At 35.2% G+C, this 17,146-nt stretch overlaps 1 protein-coding gene across 2 annotated transcripts in view; it reads left to right on the top strand.

Annotated features, from left to right (window-relative positions):
* The first annotated feature begins 1,488 nt into the window (after window positions 1-1,488).
* LOC126823782 (myelin regulatory factor) overlaps window positions 1,489-17,146 on the top strand; it is a 67,544-nt gene continuing 51,886 nt past the window's right edge. For both annotated transcript variants that reach the window (XM_050552759.2, XM_050552760.2), the window contains exons 1-2: window positions 1,489-1,653; window positions 14,304-14,385. In XM_050552759.2, the coding sequence (XP_050408716.1) occupies window positions 1,611-1,653; window positions 14,304-14,385 (125 nt within the window). In that variant the 5' untranslated portion in view covers window positions 1,489-1,610. The remainder of the gene's footprint in view (window positions 1,654-14,303; window positions 14,386-17,146) is intronic.

Here is a 17,146-nt window from a genome sequence, read left to right on the forward strand (position 1 = left end):
CACAAATCAACACACAACATCCAATAAAATCGATCGGTTTACTTTTGACTCAAATAAAAGATGGCTAGTCATTTAAACAGCAGCCTGATTAAATTCACACGTTTGTGGAAGTGAAAAGGTTTCTTTACTTCCATTAAACTGCAGTCTTAGGAGACAGGTAATATAGTTCTAGTCTGTTCCTCGATCAGTTTCTGTGAATAAATACTTTTTACAAAAAAAAAAAAAATAGGCCTACAGTCTTGGAGGGGGGGGGGGTGGCCGAATGGTTACCAGTGCGTGCTGTATTAATATCATAAGGTCTGTCATTGGGTCAACTGGCGTGGTTTCGAATCCCCGGTTGTACGTAGTATCGTTCTGTTCTACTCAACTAACCAATGGGTCCACTTACTGGGTTAATTATATGTGTCTCCCCCGTGCGCGCTGTATCATAAGGTCTGTCATTCCCCGGTTGTACGTGACAATGAGTAGGGTCGCCTGTCCAACCTCGTGGGTTTTCTCCGGGTCCTCCGGTTTCCTCCCACTGCTAAAGACCCCCACGCGCAAGCGAATTATAGAAATATAATTGAACCATGTGTTAGTCCCGAAATGACCTAGTTTGTGTCGAATGGACGTTAAACCCTCCCTCTCTCTCTCTCTCTCTCTCTCTCTCCCTACAGTCTTGGTCAACAAGAAATAAAACTTGGATATTTTTTCCGTGTTGAATAATCTTCTCATTTTTAAATCTTAATGAGGTCGGTAACATGCACTATTAAGGTGCTCGCGGTACCACCCGTCCTTAGTTTTTTTGTTTTTTTAGCGAGCAGGGGCAGAATCATCATATAGACTTGATTGCCAACCTAACACATCTATGTAACTTTTGTCCAATCCATTTACTTTATGGTAATAAAATATGTTTAAACCACTCTAACATATCTGACGGCAGATTAAGTCCACTTGCCCTCTATCCATTGACAATTACAACAAAGAAAATATTGATCGTCCATTATTTTCGGCATTTGCTAAAAATTTATATCAAATATCTTGCAACCGTATTTCAAGTCTCATAAAAAAAACCCCAACAAAACCCAAACGCAACAAACAAACGAATACTGTGGTCGGCGTTCCTTTTTCATTATATATATATATTAGCTAATGGGGTCACTAACCGATATTTTTGGCTTATTGTTATATTAAGACCGTTTTTTATAACTAAAACAATAAAAGAATTCCGAATTGTTGTTTTTTTCTTTTACTTGTTCTGATAACACTCGACTAATTATAGGACTGTTTTACACACACCCTGCGTACAGGTATAACATTTCTCTCATCGTTTGTACGTCTAGGCTATTTGTTTTAACTAATTGGATCAATTAATTACGTAAGCTTGTGTGTAAGTATGTGGATAAATTAATTGAATTACACCCAGGGCCTACTTATATTGTCGAGTATCAGATAACCAGCCATTTACGCGAAACGCGGGAGGAGAATAGAACAGCTAGCCGATCACATGGCTTGTCTGACGTCACGGGTCAGAGGTACAAACTTGTAAGAAGTTGTGTAGACCGTGAAAAGTTAAGACATCTAATGGATTTCTAAAGTATAACGGGATTTTATAACGGTTTAAATTAAATATGGATGTTTTAGGCGAAGAACAGGCATTGCAGGCCGTATTGGGTAGGTTTTTAACTAATTTCTATTCACGTTCATACTACATTTTCTTAAATCGTGCGATTTCAAGATGTTTGTATTGTTAAAAATATGGCCTCCTTTTAGCTAATATTATCGGAGGTTGACAAGGGAAAATGTGACGACGATTGGTGACATTTCGTTATGTGTAGCTGTTTAACTACTCGCTAAATATCATACAAGGAGTAGACACGAGATTTTTACAGTGTAACATATATCAAATTAATGAGACGGGGGGAGCTTCAAGTTAAATATACATGTGGCCGAGAGAAAGTGTTGACGACAAAACAAGTGTCTTTTTATGGCGAAGCAATTGCACTAGAGTAGACCTTTTATGTACGGTCGAGAACTTCTATTGTAATACAATGAACAAGTCACCATAGAGGCTTTTCCAGTATTTAATCGTCACTTTATGATTGAATGGTTGTCCCGTTGAGTTGAATTGATCATTTGTTTAGATTTAGTAACATTTTATTGCTATTAACAAATTAACTGTTTACATTTCATCTTTTGTAAGTTAAAATGGGTTCAGTACACCCCCTATACCCCCCACCAAGTGTCCTTCTCTCTCTAAGGGGAGAATAAATTAACCCCTAGCTACACGTACATGTACCTGTACCTCTAATCGGATATTTGTAAATACATCGAAATCCCCCCCTCCCCCCGACTTTATTAAGATTTGCCTATCTCCAGTCCAAACTTATAAATCCATTGCCCAATCGAATTTCATAATTTATATTTTAGGCCAACCACAAAAAGCAAAATCTTTCTTACACATCTCTATTTTGATTTAGTCTTGTTAAGCCGGTTAATTTTCTAAAACATTTGATACAACTTTTCATTCGACGAGTTCGCATAGGCTCTACATGTATGGGTTGATATATAAACATCCTATGCAACAAGTTGATACCATTCCAACACGTACATTTTATATGTTCTTGGCTACAACTCTCTGTATTTTCCCCTCGTTCTTGCATTTCTTTGAATTATTCATGTAAGACTACATGTAATCGTAAAACGACCCTGTCTAATACATGATGGCAAGCTGAACGATATTTTAGAAGGATTTCCTACTATAGCGGAAGACGCACGACAAAATATATACCTTCCCTTTTCTTGACAGAATTCTGGAAAGACACAGCGTTTGAATGGACATGTAGGCCTATATACTGTACATCTATATTTAGACTTATTCATTTCTAAATATTATGTTTATTTATTATTAACCTACTGGTATTCTAGAACTCATTGATGTATTACTTACATGTATTTATAAAGCATCGTACCATTGACCACAAACTGCATTCAAACTCTGAGTTTATGAATATACAATGTAAGTATCAAATATTCGGGGAGTATGTCACATGAACTGCTCTTAGTTTAGAATTGTGTCTTTCGAAAAGAGTAAGCTTACTCTGATTTGTGCACGACACTCGCCACGACTATAATTAATAATACGTAAGGTCGGTAATCCACAATGAGGATGGGGTTTATGTTTTTTTTTAACCAATGGGTTCGTCACTATGCACAGACATCGTACATGGGGTTTCATGGATCATACGTATACATGTATACAGATATGGTGTGAGTACGTATTGCATACTCTTTCGAAACACCGGATAAACGAGGGGGTTGGATTGCCGAATGATTAGCGCGTGCGCGTTGTATCATAAGCTCTGTCATTGAGTCAACTGGCGTGGTTTCGATTTCCCGGTTGTACAAGGAGCTGTAGTGTCGCCTGTCCAACCTCGGGTCCTCTGGTTTCCTCCCACAGCTAAAGACCCCAATGCGCAAGCGAATTATTGAAATGAAATTGAACCATATATTAGTCCCGATATGACCTAGTTTGTGTCGAGTGGACGTTAAACCCCACCTCTCTCTCTCTTTCTCTCTCTCTCTCAATAACGATGGGACATTTTGGCCCAATTTATGAGCATACCTGTTGATTTTACCTGTACACATACTCGGCAATACTATATCATACATTGAACTTACCTGTACAAAGAAGATGTTTTATTTAAGATTTTGATGTTTTGCAAGAAAATAAAACTAGAAACTGGTATTTTAACCTAAACCATATATAAACATTTAGATACAGGTTCAAATTACATGTGCAAATGTTGTTTTTAAGATTTTGATAAACAGCATAGACAGAAAAAATACATGTACCGTCACCGTGATCGGATAAAGCCTATTCATGTATGAGAGAGTGTGAGAGAGTGTGTGAGTGAGAGAGTGACAGAGAGTGTGTGAGAGTGAGAGAGTAAGATTGTGTGTGTGGTGGGGGGGGGGTAACATCTACTCGACACAAACTAGGTCATTTCAGGACTAACATATGGTTCAATTTTATTTCAATAATTCGCGTTCTCGTGGGGATCTTAGGCTGTGGGAACAATTAGCAGAGGACCCAGAGAAAACTCACGAGGTTGGCATTAACGACTCTACACCTTGTCGAAACCGCGTCACTTGACTCAATAACAGAACTGTTGAAGCAAATGTTTTGAGCGAAATGTTTTAATTAATCTGTGTGTGTTTTCACTTAAAGGGACAATAACACTCTTGCTGGCTTGACAGCTCCAAAAAAAATAAAAATAATAGCCTTATTCTAAGTATTAGATGTTTAAGTGTCCTATCTGTTGTGTAAATTATCCATTACATCCTATTTTACTTGTCCAGAGGGTTCGAAAATATTTTTAAATCCAAGTCACATTTGAAAAGGTTTACGTTAGGCTTTTCAAATCATTTAGTTGAACTTTTCCAATTTTTTAAATTAGGTGTGTTAAGATGAAATTTGTATTATCAATTAATTGGAATATTGTAAAATAGTACAATTTGTTGACCAGAATAAAGATTGGGACATATTATTCAGTTACAACAAGAGTGGTATTGAGCCTTTAAAGAAATACTTTAACATTTACTTCTGTACTCTCAATAGATCTAGTTCTAGATTTTCCACTCAATTTTACAAAGATAGAGTGTGTCTACTCATATCGAATTCAAACTGCCAAGGGCTCTTTTACGTGCACAACATGTAAGCTAATATGTTAGATTAAAGATACCACACATAAAAATCAAGACCTTTCTGAATACTTACAAACCCAATTCTAAAACGGCATAATATAGGAATAATACAGGAAACACTATACCTCTGAATGCTACATACTCAAAGTTTATTGAAGTTTGATTTAGAATTAAGAGGGAATTTCTGTCGTGGATATTTTACGTTGTATACACAGGACTTCGGTGCTTGACGTTCTGTAATAATTAACTTAAGAAGCAGTTTGAGTCTATAATTGTATTTTTGTGGTCGTTAAGAGATGACCTAATTATGCATACCAATATTATTATGTTAAAACCATTATAATTTCTTTGAGTAGTATTTTGTTATTGTTTCGTTGGGTGGTATTTAGTAATTGGCCAGTGATATTAAATAATAATAACTGGTTTATAAACATTATGTTAAAACAGTGTTGAACGAAGTTTTACAAATGTAAAGAAAACACCACTCTCTATTAGCTATGAGCACACGTGCATGTAGATCTTATCTCGAGCATTTTCTCCGGGTACTCCAGCCTCGTGCTACGTCTGAAGAGCTGTGCACGAAACGAATTAAAGCAGACCATATCATACCTATAATGACCTGATTTTGATGGAATTTTGTTTACAATTAATAATAACACGAACGAGCGTTCTATGGAGTAGGAACCGAGCATGATATCATCGCTGCCATCTTGGAATTGTGACGTCATACCATACATGGAAGTCTCATGTCGATCATACTTGAGTTGACGGGGTCTTGGGCTTTTCTCGAAGAGCCTTGCAACAAAAACAACAAGAAGATGCGTAGCGCTTGGGCGCAGTTACTGGTCCCAAAATCATGGATGCCAGAGAGTTTTGCATTAACATAGATTATCTAAGATTTAGATAAAGCACTGACCGTTCTTGGTAGAATAGTTCACAGATAGATAATGCAAAATGGATATATCGAAAATGTCATTCAAATTACTTTATTCTAGTATTGTTAGTATGTTAACAAGATCTTTGTATAGATGGTTTATGATCATAACCACTGAGCTGGTTATTCGAGGCTTAGCCTCGCTTCTCCATTTTTGAATTAAATCATTATATGGCCGAACCGTTCCAATCTACTTTAAGTTGGAGCCATCCGATGGCATCAAGATTTGATTATTTTCTTGTCATGTTAATAATTTATATCAAATTTAAGTCCCAAAGAAAGACCTGCAGTAGGCAAATTTGGCTCTTGAATAACGCCCCTTGAAGTATCATTAAATGGCCGAACCGTTCCAATCTACTTTAAGTTGGAACCATCCGATGGCATCAAGATTTGATTGTGGTCTTGTCATGTTAATAATTTATATCAAATTTAAGTCCCAAAGAAAGACCTGCAGTAGGCAAATTTGGCTCTTGAATAATGCCCCTTGAAGTATTGACTGTAAGTTCACAGTGCCAAAAGAGTACTATTCATAACTTTAACTTTTTGGGGTTAACAAAGTGTATATTTAATCAGTAACTTGATTGAGCTTTATGCACAAACAGTTAAACTGTCACCGGATTCGTTCAATTTCCTCGCTTCCTCCAATTTATTAAGTGACTAAGATAATATGCTTATTGAACTTTTGTTGATAATATTCTATCTCTATTATCATAAAACATTAAGGTGTAGATTTGTTGTTAACGTATTTTGCGTGGCGAGTCGATTGTTATTATTGTTGCTCCATTTTAAAATGGAGGAATGAATGTGTAAACTTTAAAAACTATGCAATGTTAGAGATGGGACCGGGGGGGAGGGGGTGGGGCGAATTTTGCCCAGACCACGCCGCGTCCACGCTTTAACGATAACACATAGACTGTTTGGGAGCGAAGACAACACTGTCACTGTTTGATATAAAATAATTAAAGTTGATTACTAAGTCATAACCTCTTTAATCAAATCATCGTTATATAAATATTTATTTTTACATCTATGAAATTTGAGGGGACTTTGAACACTGATAACCGGGTCATTGAATACACTAGTAATTACAGGTCTATGAACAATAATTGTTAGTAATAATAAGGTAATTAATATCCACTGAAAAATCGTCACTCGTTACATGTATCTCTTCGTGCTACTACAAGGAAGTCCCACGTGGTCTGTTCTAGAAAAGGTGGGCATACCCTGCCTCGTACATATCAACCGTCACACATGTAATTTTGTAATTTATTGCGAACTAGATCAACTGGGTAGAAGAGAACCCCCGGGTCAACCCCCCCTCCCTCCCCTTGCAGTTGCCAGTCCAGTGGTTTAAATACAACAGCACCACAACACTTTGTTAACTATGTGACCCCCCCCCCCCCAAACGAGAAGTGAAGTGATATCGGGTGTTAACGAAGACTCTATGTCATTTGCGAAATTGAAAATTGTTGGTACTCGAACATTTAGCTAATACTATTGCATGACGATAATCATCCTTTAAAGGAGCTAAATCGCTATTCTTTGGCACCGAGAAGTGGACGCAAATGGGTCGCAGCGCATATAATAATGTAATATAAATGTGTATAAACTGATTTACATTCAATTGTTTCTGTTTTTACTGTAATTTCTAATCAGTTATGTTCGGCGAATTACGCAAAGGGTCCAAATTGAATGGCAGTCTTTGGCTTCTGGTCATTTCAGTCTACACCTGTAGTATTCTCCTGTGGGGTATGTTTAGCCTCGTTCATCGAGTTGCTTCATTCGTCTGCCAGTTTTAAAATTTTCATTCTGTCTTAAATATTGGATATCAGAAGCCCAACTTTTCACGGTAAGATAACAACATCAATGTTGATTTAAATTGGCCAATAAGTCTTGTTTGCAATGTCGAAGACTGTGGGTGATATTGAGTTAAAGACTTGCCTCCTTTAAATTACTTTGGATAATTACGTCATGCAGCGCTCTGATGGAAATTTTGCCTAGACCACGTGATACAGCTTACTCTTTCAATATCTAACTGTCAAGGGATCTTTAAAGCACATTCGGTAGTATTCATGTGACCTCTCTGCACGTGCATGATCGATGTTCTTTTTTGAACTCATATCCTAATCTTAGGGTTCAAGTACTTGAATACACTTTTTAAAACCATTAGAACTAAAGTAGGACATATAATGACGGGCCGCTATACTTATGATAAATAGAACATATTAAAGTGGCATTATACTTGTTATATTCATATGGTAAATAGGACATATTAAAGTGGTGTTATATTTGTTATATTCATATGGTAAATAGGTTATATTAAATTGGTGTTATACTTGTTATATTCCTATGATAAATAGGACATATTGAAGTGGTGTTTCACTTGTTAATGTTATATTCATATGATAAATCATATAATAAAAGCGAGAATGCATTTAAATTGAAAGAACAAAACTTGCATCTCTACTTGCCTATAGAATTATGTTGATATTAATAGAGATAACAAAGTCAGAGATTGTTGGCAATACAATGCTCTAGTTTATATCATTTACATGTTGATTCAAAGAATGGGTTAAATTATCCAAATGTCGTGTAGAGTCTATAAATATAATGTATTATACATTTATAATAATATAATTGTTGTATAATGTACCTGCTGTATACAATAATATAATGTTATTTAATATAATGCTTTTTGTAATATAATCCTCTCCTTTGTATTGCCCCACTGTATGTTTATTTAAACACGGATAAAGACACTGTGGTTTTATGACCGTATAGCCAAGGCCAGATTATTCTATTACAGGTGCTGTATAGATGATCAGTAGGACGTTTAACCCCATTTCATTTCATTTCTATAGTTGGTATGGAGGGTTCCCAAATTAAAAGAAAAGTGCACGCTTATAAAAGCTCACGATTTTATTAATTTTATTGTAGGCTTACATCTAAATACATACATAAGTATGTGTTTTTGTGTATTGATCTATCCAGTTACTAAGTGCCTCTAAAAGATTAAATATATACAGGCTTACAGGAAAATACGATTTTTATGTTTTGTCATTTCTTAATTTTTAAATTGTTAGAAACTAACTTACGATGGAATGCGGTTTAAACCCCCTCTGCATCGCATTATACCTCAGTCAGTTGGACTGTACAAAACATTTGGTAATTTTCATTTCTGTGGTTACGCGTGCACGACGAACGTGGAGGGGGGGGGGGGGGGTATCCGTACAACGCCGTTTTTGCCTACACTTCTCGTTTGAGGTTCTTTGGCGTGTACGTCCATGGTGCAAGTGTGGCGTGGACCTCGTTTGTTTTGTTACCATCCGAACGATAAGACACACTTTCGTGTGTTATTCCCACAACCGCCACCCCGGGCTTAATATATTCCGACGGTCTACGTCGCGTTTCGAACTCAGTGCCACACCTATCGACTTGCGCAGTACCTAACGCACAATGGTATCTATGCTTTATACATAGATGTTAGGCACCATAGTATAAGCCTACTTGTACATGTATGCAAGTTAAAATTCCAATGATCAGTTTTGACTATTTCAACGTGTTAATCAATCCAGAACAGCTGCTGTTAATTCCGCTGTATTTGGTTTACAATCTTCCCCAGTCTTTTACATTTTCTTTTAATTTTATTGATAGTTTTTTTCTAAGCGTATTCGTGATCTTGTACCTGGAAATACTCGTTAACTGTGCTTGTAGCACATAACTGTTGTTTACTATTTCTCAGATTTTTCAGATTTTAAGAATATGAAAATTGGATAAGGAATAGCGGTTAAAAGTCTCCAACTCAATATTTTCCATAATATTCGAAATTAAAAACACGAATTAGGATTCAATATTGATAAACGTCAATCAATATTGATGTTTTTATCTTGCCGCGAAACTATAGGATGTTAATATCCAATATTTAAGACACAATTAACATTTGATAATCTGTACACGAGTCGTGCACCCTATGGTTTCGGGTGCAACTTTGTAATGAACAAATAAAATCATATCCTACAACAGAACGTGGAAGTAATTAGTAAAGGCTGATTCATAAACGACAAAATGATTTTAAAAACGTGTAGAATGCACTAAGCAGGCGTAAACGACTGTCGTTCACTTTGAACTGTTCACGTATTTCACCGAACATAATTTATTAGAAATTACATTTATATTGTTTTAAAAATTGAATTTAAAGCACTTTACATACATTCATATTACATTAAGATGTGCTTTTAGAACCATTTTTGTCTATTTCAAAGTTTCAAAAAATAGTGCCATAGGCCCTTTAATTATTAGATGAGAAATTAAGATTATGGTGTTAGAAACATTACTGACTTTAAGTTACAGGACTGCTGTCGTACAGATGTTAACTGTCCATCTCTTTCCCACATTTATTTGCCGAATGCCGATTAAACTTGACATAAATCATGAACCTATTCTTAATTAATGTACGGAATCGATCTTTTCACTTCTCTCATTTTTCACATCTTTTATCAATATTGTCAGTAAATCACGCTTCCACCTTCGGCCATTTTCTTTTATCCACTCTTTCTAGAAGACTTGATCTTGCATGGTACATATCAGATGTACATGATTTCGTAGACAATCTTAGCTTTGCGAAAGTTCTTTAATAGGGAGAAGAAAGTGGGTTTTCTCCAGGTCCTCGAGATTCCTTTCACAGCAAAAGACACCTACGCGCATGCAAATTAATGGAATAAACGTAGTCCCAAAATGACCGGTTTTTGAAATACACAATTCGGGATGAAATTGCGTGTTTAATTATAAAAATATGTAGTCGTGACCGAATAAACATAACCAATATTTAATTAACCTTATATAAAGTACTTGGACTGTGTCTTAATCTAATAAGACCTAACGCAGTGTTGTTATAATACCACCATGAACTTTAGGATTATAAAAGTTCGAGGTTCTAACGCAGAAAATGATTACGTCATGAAATCAATAAAAAGTTATGATTTCCACCAGATTGATAGTGGACCAAAATGTGATAAGAGACAACACTGCCAATGCCACTGTTGGTTGTATTTGTTAATGAGTTGGGAGACCCCCCCCCCCCTCTCTCTCTCGCTCTCGTTCTTGGAATAGTGTTGATTTGGCCCCACACGATGCAACAACAATTCGGTGTTAGGTAAATGAATCTGAGTAAAATCCAGGTAATATTATCATAAAGAATTATCATATTTATAACATATGTAGAAGAAAAATGTGTGATCAATTAAGTTTAAAACAATAAGTGCAATGAAGCAATATGATTTGAAATATTTGTCGGTTTTGGCGTAGAATTGTTCAAACAAAACGATTTGTATTCCGTCTTTCTGCTGGTGGACATTTCGTGTTCTAGTGAGAAAATTCATCACATTGACTCATGCACTTGGGTTATTTTTGTCGGCTGGATTGTCGAGTAAGATGTTGACTTTAACTGTTTGAGTTATCGTGTGCTGCTTTTAAAATGTTGTTTGAACTGAAACTACTTGCCTTCGTCTGACTTTTGATTCTTTTTTCATTATTTTTAACGTATAATTTTTGTTCATATTGGTCTCGCCATCTTGTTTTAAGTTCAACAGAAAATTTATCTAATTTATTACAATTTATGATGTACGTAAAAGTAATTATGAATTAATTATTTCAAATTTAGAAGAACCACATTTTCTTCACTTATTTTTTTTGTTCTTTGCGTCATTTATTTGGTTTTTGTCCAATGATTTGGCGCATGTTATAACGTAGACCCTCTTCGGGTATACAACTATAGCCTACCCCAGGGCAGACACTTGTTAAATATGATGGGTTGGGGTGAAATATACATAAGTAATCTTATTAAGCAAGGATCCCGGATTATTTATCGTTTGGGTGTTTTGGGGCAATTGCAAATGGGAACAAACGTATCAATTATGTTCATTAAAAATACTTTCCCGCGTACAAACTGTGTGATTTGATGATGTATTTGGACTAAAAATACATTTTCCATTACTTACATGTACTGTCCATTTACCATACATATTGAGGCCTAGGTAAATTCTTAATTATTTTCTGCCGTTTAGTTGCAGAGTCTTTTGTACGTTGACACTCATTAATGTTTCCAAAACCGCCTAACCAATTGATCAAGAAATAACAAACGCTCCCTCGGTAAATCTACATGTAGCACACAATAAGCTGGCAGATAACAGTCTGGCTGCCGGTTAGTGATACCCTGAAATTTCTGCCCAGTGCTTGCCCCATGGGTGTTTTTCCGGTAATCCAGTATTTTTCTAGTAAGATTGGTGTCGATACTTTCCATATATACCAAATTAGCCATACTTGCATTGGAAATGACCACGCGATAAATATTTTCGGGACAGTGTATTTTTAACAGATCTTTGTTAATATTTATAGTGGTCTAAAGTGTTACCTTGTGTTTTCGATTCCCACGATTGAGCAATCGGTAGGATCTCTAGTCCTTGTATCTCGTTCCCTACACCAATACTCAAGATATCTGCGCTATAAAACGAGTATAATTATGTTGGTCTTAAAATGATAGGTTTAGTTAATTGATAGTACATCAATACCTTCCTGTCATCGCCAACTGTCGTTGAATGATAATAGACTACCGTAAGTTCTGATGTCCGCACAACAAAAAATTTACGGACGCGAACTCAAGTCGTTCTGTTCAAAATGTGGTTTCGAATCCCCGGTTGTACATGACAAGGAGTAAGGTCGCCTGTCCAACTTCGTGGCTTTTCTCCGGGTCCTCCGGTTTCCTTCTAATGCTAAAGACCCCTACGCGCAAGCGAATTATGGAAATAAAATTGAACCATATGTTAGTCCCGAAATGACCTGGTTTGTGTCGACTGGACGTTAAACCCCATCTCTCTCTCTCTCTCTCTCTCTCTCTCTCTCTCTCCAAAATATACATGTAGTTCAAAATACATGTATCTTAGATAAGCAAAGCGAAGTTTTTAATTTTTTTAAAATTTGATGGCTAAAGTCGATTTTGACCTTGGCTAGACTAGACACCCCATTACCCAGATTTAGTATTTTCACGGGGCCAGGTCATCCAAGATATTGAGCCCTAGACGTTGGCAATATTTATTAAGCGGGACAAAATAGACATTGCTGGTAAAATATGCAAATAGGCTGGAATATACTAAAAGGTGAGACATAATTTGCATAAATTACATAAATATATCATTACCTCAGTAATTAATATTGCACGAGGTTATCACATGGGTATATACCGTATTGAATGACAGATAACCAGAACACGTGTTACCTGTAAACAACAACAAATACAGATCCAATTTACGTTTAACATATACATCATCTCAGAATTAACATTTTATAACTCGTCGCAGGTTGCTGAACTTTGAAATATACGCACAAACAGATCAATTAAATCTCTAACTATTGTTTAAGTAGGTTTAAACCAAACAAACAATTTCCCCCCCCCCCTCACTCAAACTTTCCTCTATCAAGTACCGGGTATTGAAAGTTGAGGACCAAGCAAAAGTGCCCCCCCCCCCCAGTTTCCCAATCACTCGGTATTAATTATCTGACTTTTTTTTTGCCGGGACCTTCGTCTAGCATTGCATGCAACGAAGCTTAAATTGTTCGAATTTCTCAATTAATATGTACGGTAACAGTTATTATAGTGAAAGCTGATTAATTATGAAAAGTTTTTTGTGCTTGAATAGACTAATTGCTCATTATCAAAATGAAAGGGGGAAAAAAAACCAAATGTAACATTAAATTGTCAGAAGACGAATATATTTCATAGATAAGTAGGCATTTAAAGTTGTGGGTTTATAATGAATATAATGCCCAGTAGGGGCTGGTAAATTAGGCTAGTGGAGTAGATGTTGGTGTAATATTATCTACTTCTATACAGCTTAATAACCCGTATTATCACTCGCTTAACATATGCTTAGATTTAGAGTTTAAACTCTTATTGATGTTCAAACTAGACATGGTTTGAACCATGAGTCGCAGACATGTTGATATTACTGTCGGTTTATGTTATCAAACAACAGCATTGTTGATGTTTTGCAATACGAAACAACAAAACTGTTGACGTTGTATAATATTAAACAGCGTGGTTGATGTTTAATAATATTAAACATGATATAAAACAACTTCCCTTTTATGGTTGGTTCTAAAATATAACAATATTGACGGTTTGTTTTTGTATTTAAACAATAAAATTAATAACGATTTCTATTATTTAACAGTATTGTTAAAGTATTACGATGGCTGAGCGTTTTGAATGATTAAACAAATTATCGATGCTTCGGTAGTATGGAGGAACAATGTTGTTAATGTTCTTCTTGAAGATTAATTATATTGGACAAAGTTATTTTTGTTAAAGTTTATACACCCACTTTAATTGTTGTGTATTATAAACAACAATCTTTGTTGCACAGTTTATGAATTTATAACAGCCCTGATGACGTTTTATGAAAATACAACAGCATTGATGGCGTTTTATGACATATACGGTATTATAATATTTAGTTAACATCTTAGATTTTCTGTAATATAAAAATTCACTGATGCAGACAGAATCCACAGGAAAAAATCTTTTGTTTTAGCAGGATGTGTTTTGGGTACAGGTTACGACCGATTTTATTTATTTTTATTATGTTTTATAATCGAACGATATCGAAATATTTTTATTTTCTATTTATAGGTCGAGCTGTGGATTTAGGTATTGATAATGACGGGCTAGATTTTCAACAGCTCGAGGATTATATTTCTGGTGAAAACAATCTGTAAGTATAAGTATATTACAATATAACATTCAGCATAACACAGTCAAATAAAATTGGGTTTTACATCCTATCGGGTATTTGAAAACGGGTAGGTGTCATAAAGAAAGTGTTGCTACTCCTCATCATCGAATTCCAACGGTTAGAGGCTACAAACATGTACAAACATATCATCAACAGCAACATCTGATCAATCGATTTATCTTGAGCAATTCATTTACATTAGATTGCGAAAATTAAATAAGTTGGATACGTATAAATTGCTGTTACATTCATCCCACATATGAGTCACCATGTCCATTGATAGATATGTTCAGGTATCAGTAATATAAGTAAGTCAATAGATCGAATTACGGAGTGTAAAATCATATTAATCTGCATATACATGTAGAGAACTATCTACTTTGAGAATTGATCTATGTCTTGAATAGCCGCCATTTTCAAAAATTAGTATACAGTTCTGATCCCTTTACATCTTTCGAACACACAGTGACTATATAAAAATCGTCATTTTTTTTTCATTAAATGGAAGCGAAATAAATATTTCTCCATATGTGTTAATTATACGTAGTGTTTCGACTAAAATCATGGGTGCAGCAATTGAAATGTTATTAAACTAGCTTCGTGTCAGTTGTCAGACAGCGTAAGTTTCGTACGTACGTGTAATTATAATATTTGGCCGTGGATAACCTATTTTCAATATGATTCAAAATTGAAATAATTTGAACTGTATTTAATCTCTATCTTTGATAGTAAAATAATCCCTGTATCTATTTCGCTTTAAGTCATCACATGATGATTATTACTAATCATCTATTTTATCTCAATTTATGATATTGATGTTTGTATGTGTACATAAACCTGATATTATCGTCTAACATTTCAAGAAATTTTGACTTACATACGTGTGATTTACATATGGTATATTATTATACCACTCCACTGTAGAATATAGTTTATTCTCTTTAAAATGCATTATGTATATACTATGTGTAGTCTCTGTGACGTCACCAGCCAATCAACCGGATTAATATCGTAATTGAAAAATAGAAAAGCGTTTTGGCGTGTCGGATCCGTAAACCGTAATAGCCGAATTCATTTTAATCAAATTGGTGTGAACTTGCCGTAAAGTGGATATACATGTAGTAACCATTGGCTATACGTACCGAAAAGTTTTTTCGCCCATCTTATGTCCACTTTAAGAGCTAAATGGGCCTATTGCAGTCTTTTTTTCTGTTATATGAATGATTACTTAGATATTTATTCACATGACAAGCCTATACTCGACTCTCTAGAACATCTTCTGGCTGAGATATTGAGTGGATTATACATTGTCTACCATTTGTTTAACGTTAAAATGGAAACTCGAGACTTAGTTTATTATCGTAGCAATGGTATTTGCTAATAGAGACTTTTTGCGTTATTTTTTGTCCAAACTTCAAACATTGATAACTTTGCCCATTGATAAAGTAATTTGACTGAAATTTTCAATATATTCATTTTTCATTATCTATTTCAAAGGATTATAGCAAAAACCGTTATATAATGCATGTTTAAGTGAATAGTAATTGATCGATAAAGAATTTGAAACACACTATATATGGGCATGCAAAACAAAATAGATAACCTACTCCGTTTGACTATAAGTGTGACTTACATATAGTTAACACTTTAAATACATACATTATTGTACCATTCCCCTGTAGGCTATAGGTTATTGTGTTTCAGTGAATAGTAATTAAGAATTACAGATTTTGTGATAAGAGATAAAATAAACAGTTATTTGTTTTGCTTCAGGGACGAAAGATTTAAAACAGAAATCTGCGGTTGAGGCTCGTCTGATTTTCGCTTACTATAATTCTTTTTTATATATACTATATAAAATGACATTAGCCCTTTGGAGGTCTACACTGGTTACACTGGTCATTAAGAAAATAATTTTCAGTTTGACGTGGTTTGTCAGGTAAGCGTAGGTCTTAGTGCTACTGTCCGGGCAAAATTTCACTCATACCACACTGTATGGCATATGCCCGTCGTCATTAGCCCAGTCCGAGGAGAACAGTTAGACGTTAAACCCCATTTCATTTCTTTTCATTTCGTATATATTGGCGTGCACGTAAAAGGTCCTTTGGCAGTTGGAATTCGAAATACATGTAAGGGTAGGCCTTGGTACCACTGTCCGGGCAAAATTTACTCATACCACACATTATGGCGTATGCCCGTCTCCATTAGCCCAGTCGGAGCAGAACAGTGGGACGTTAAACTCCATTCCATTTCATGTCTTTTCTTTTCATTTCGTATATAATATTATTCAAAATTAATAAATAGTTATTTTCGTGGTGATAATGATAACAGTAACGTGCGTTTCTTTACCATTAGATAAATGAAATAATGATAGTTCTAGGAAATCGTCTTCATTCCGTATAATTACTCTAGATTGACGCAATCTTTTTTGGTACATTTATAGAAGATTAGTCATGCAATAATAAACGAAAAACGGAATTGGTTTGACAAGTTAAAATTAATGTGTCCATTGAACTACCCGGGTTTCTGAGTTACGTTTTAATTCGTCTTTTTTAGAGTCATACCTTCTTGACACGTGATGTCATACGTGACGTCATATTGTCACCTCCCGCTATTGGTATTGTTTGGTGACTAGATAAATTACATATGATTAATTGACAAAGAGCCACAATGTATACGTCTATTCCATTTAGTACATATTTATAACAAGATATTATCTTTATCAAGTTCCGTATTTCAT

Source organism: Patella vulgata, chromosome 6 (genome assembly GCF_932274485.2).
Source record: "Patella vulgata chromosome 6, xgPatVulg1.2, whole genome shotgun sequence".
Lineage (NCBI taxonomy): Eukaryota > Metazoa > Mollusca > Gastropoda > Patellidae > Patella > Patella vulgata.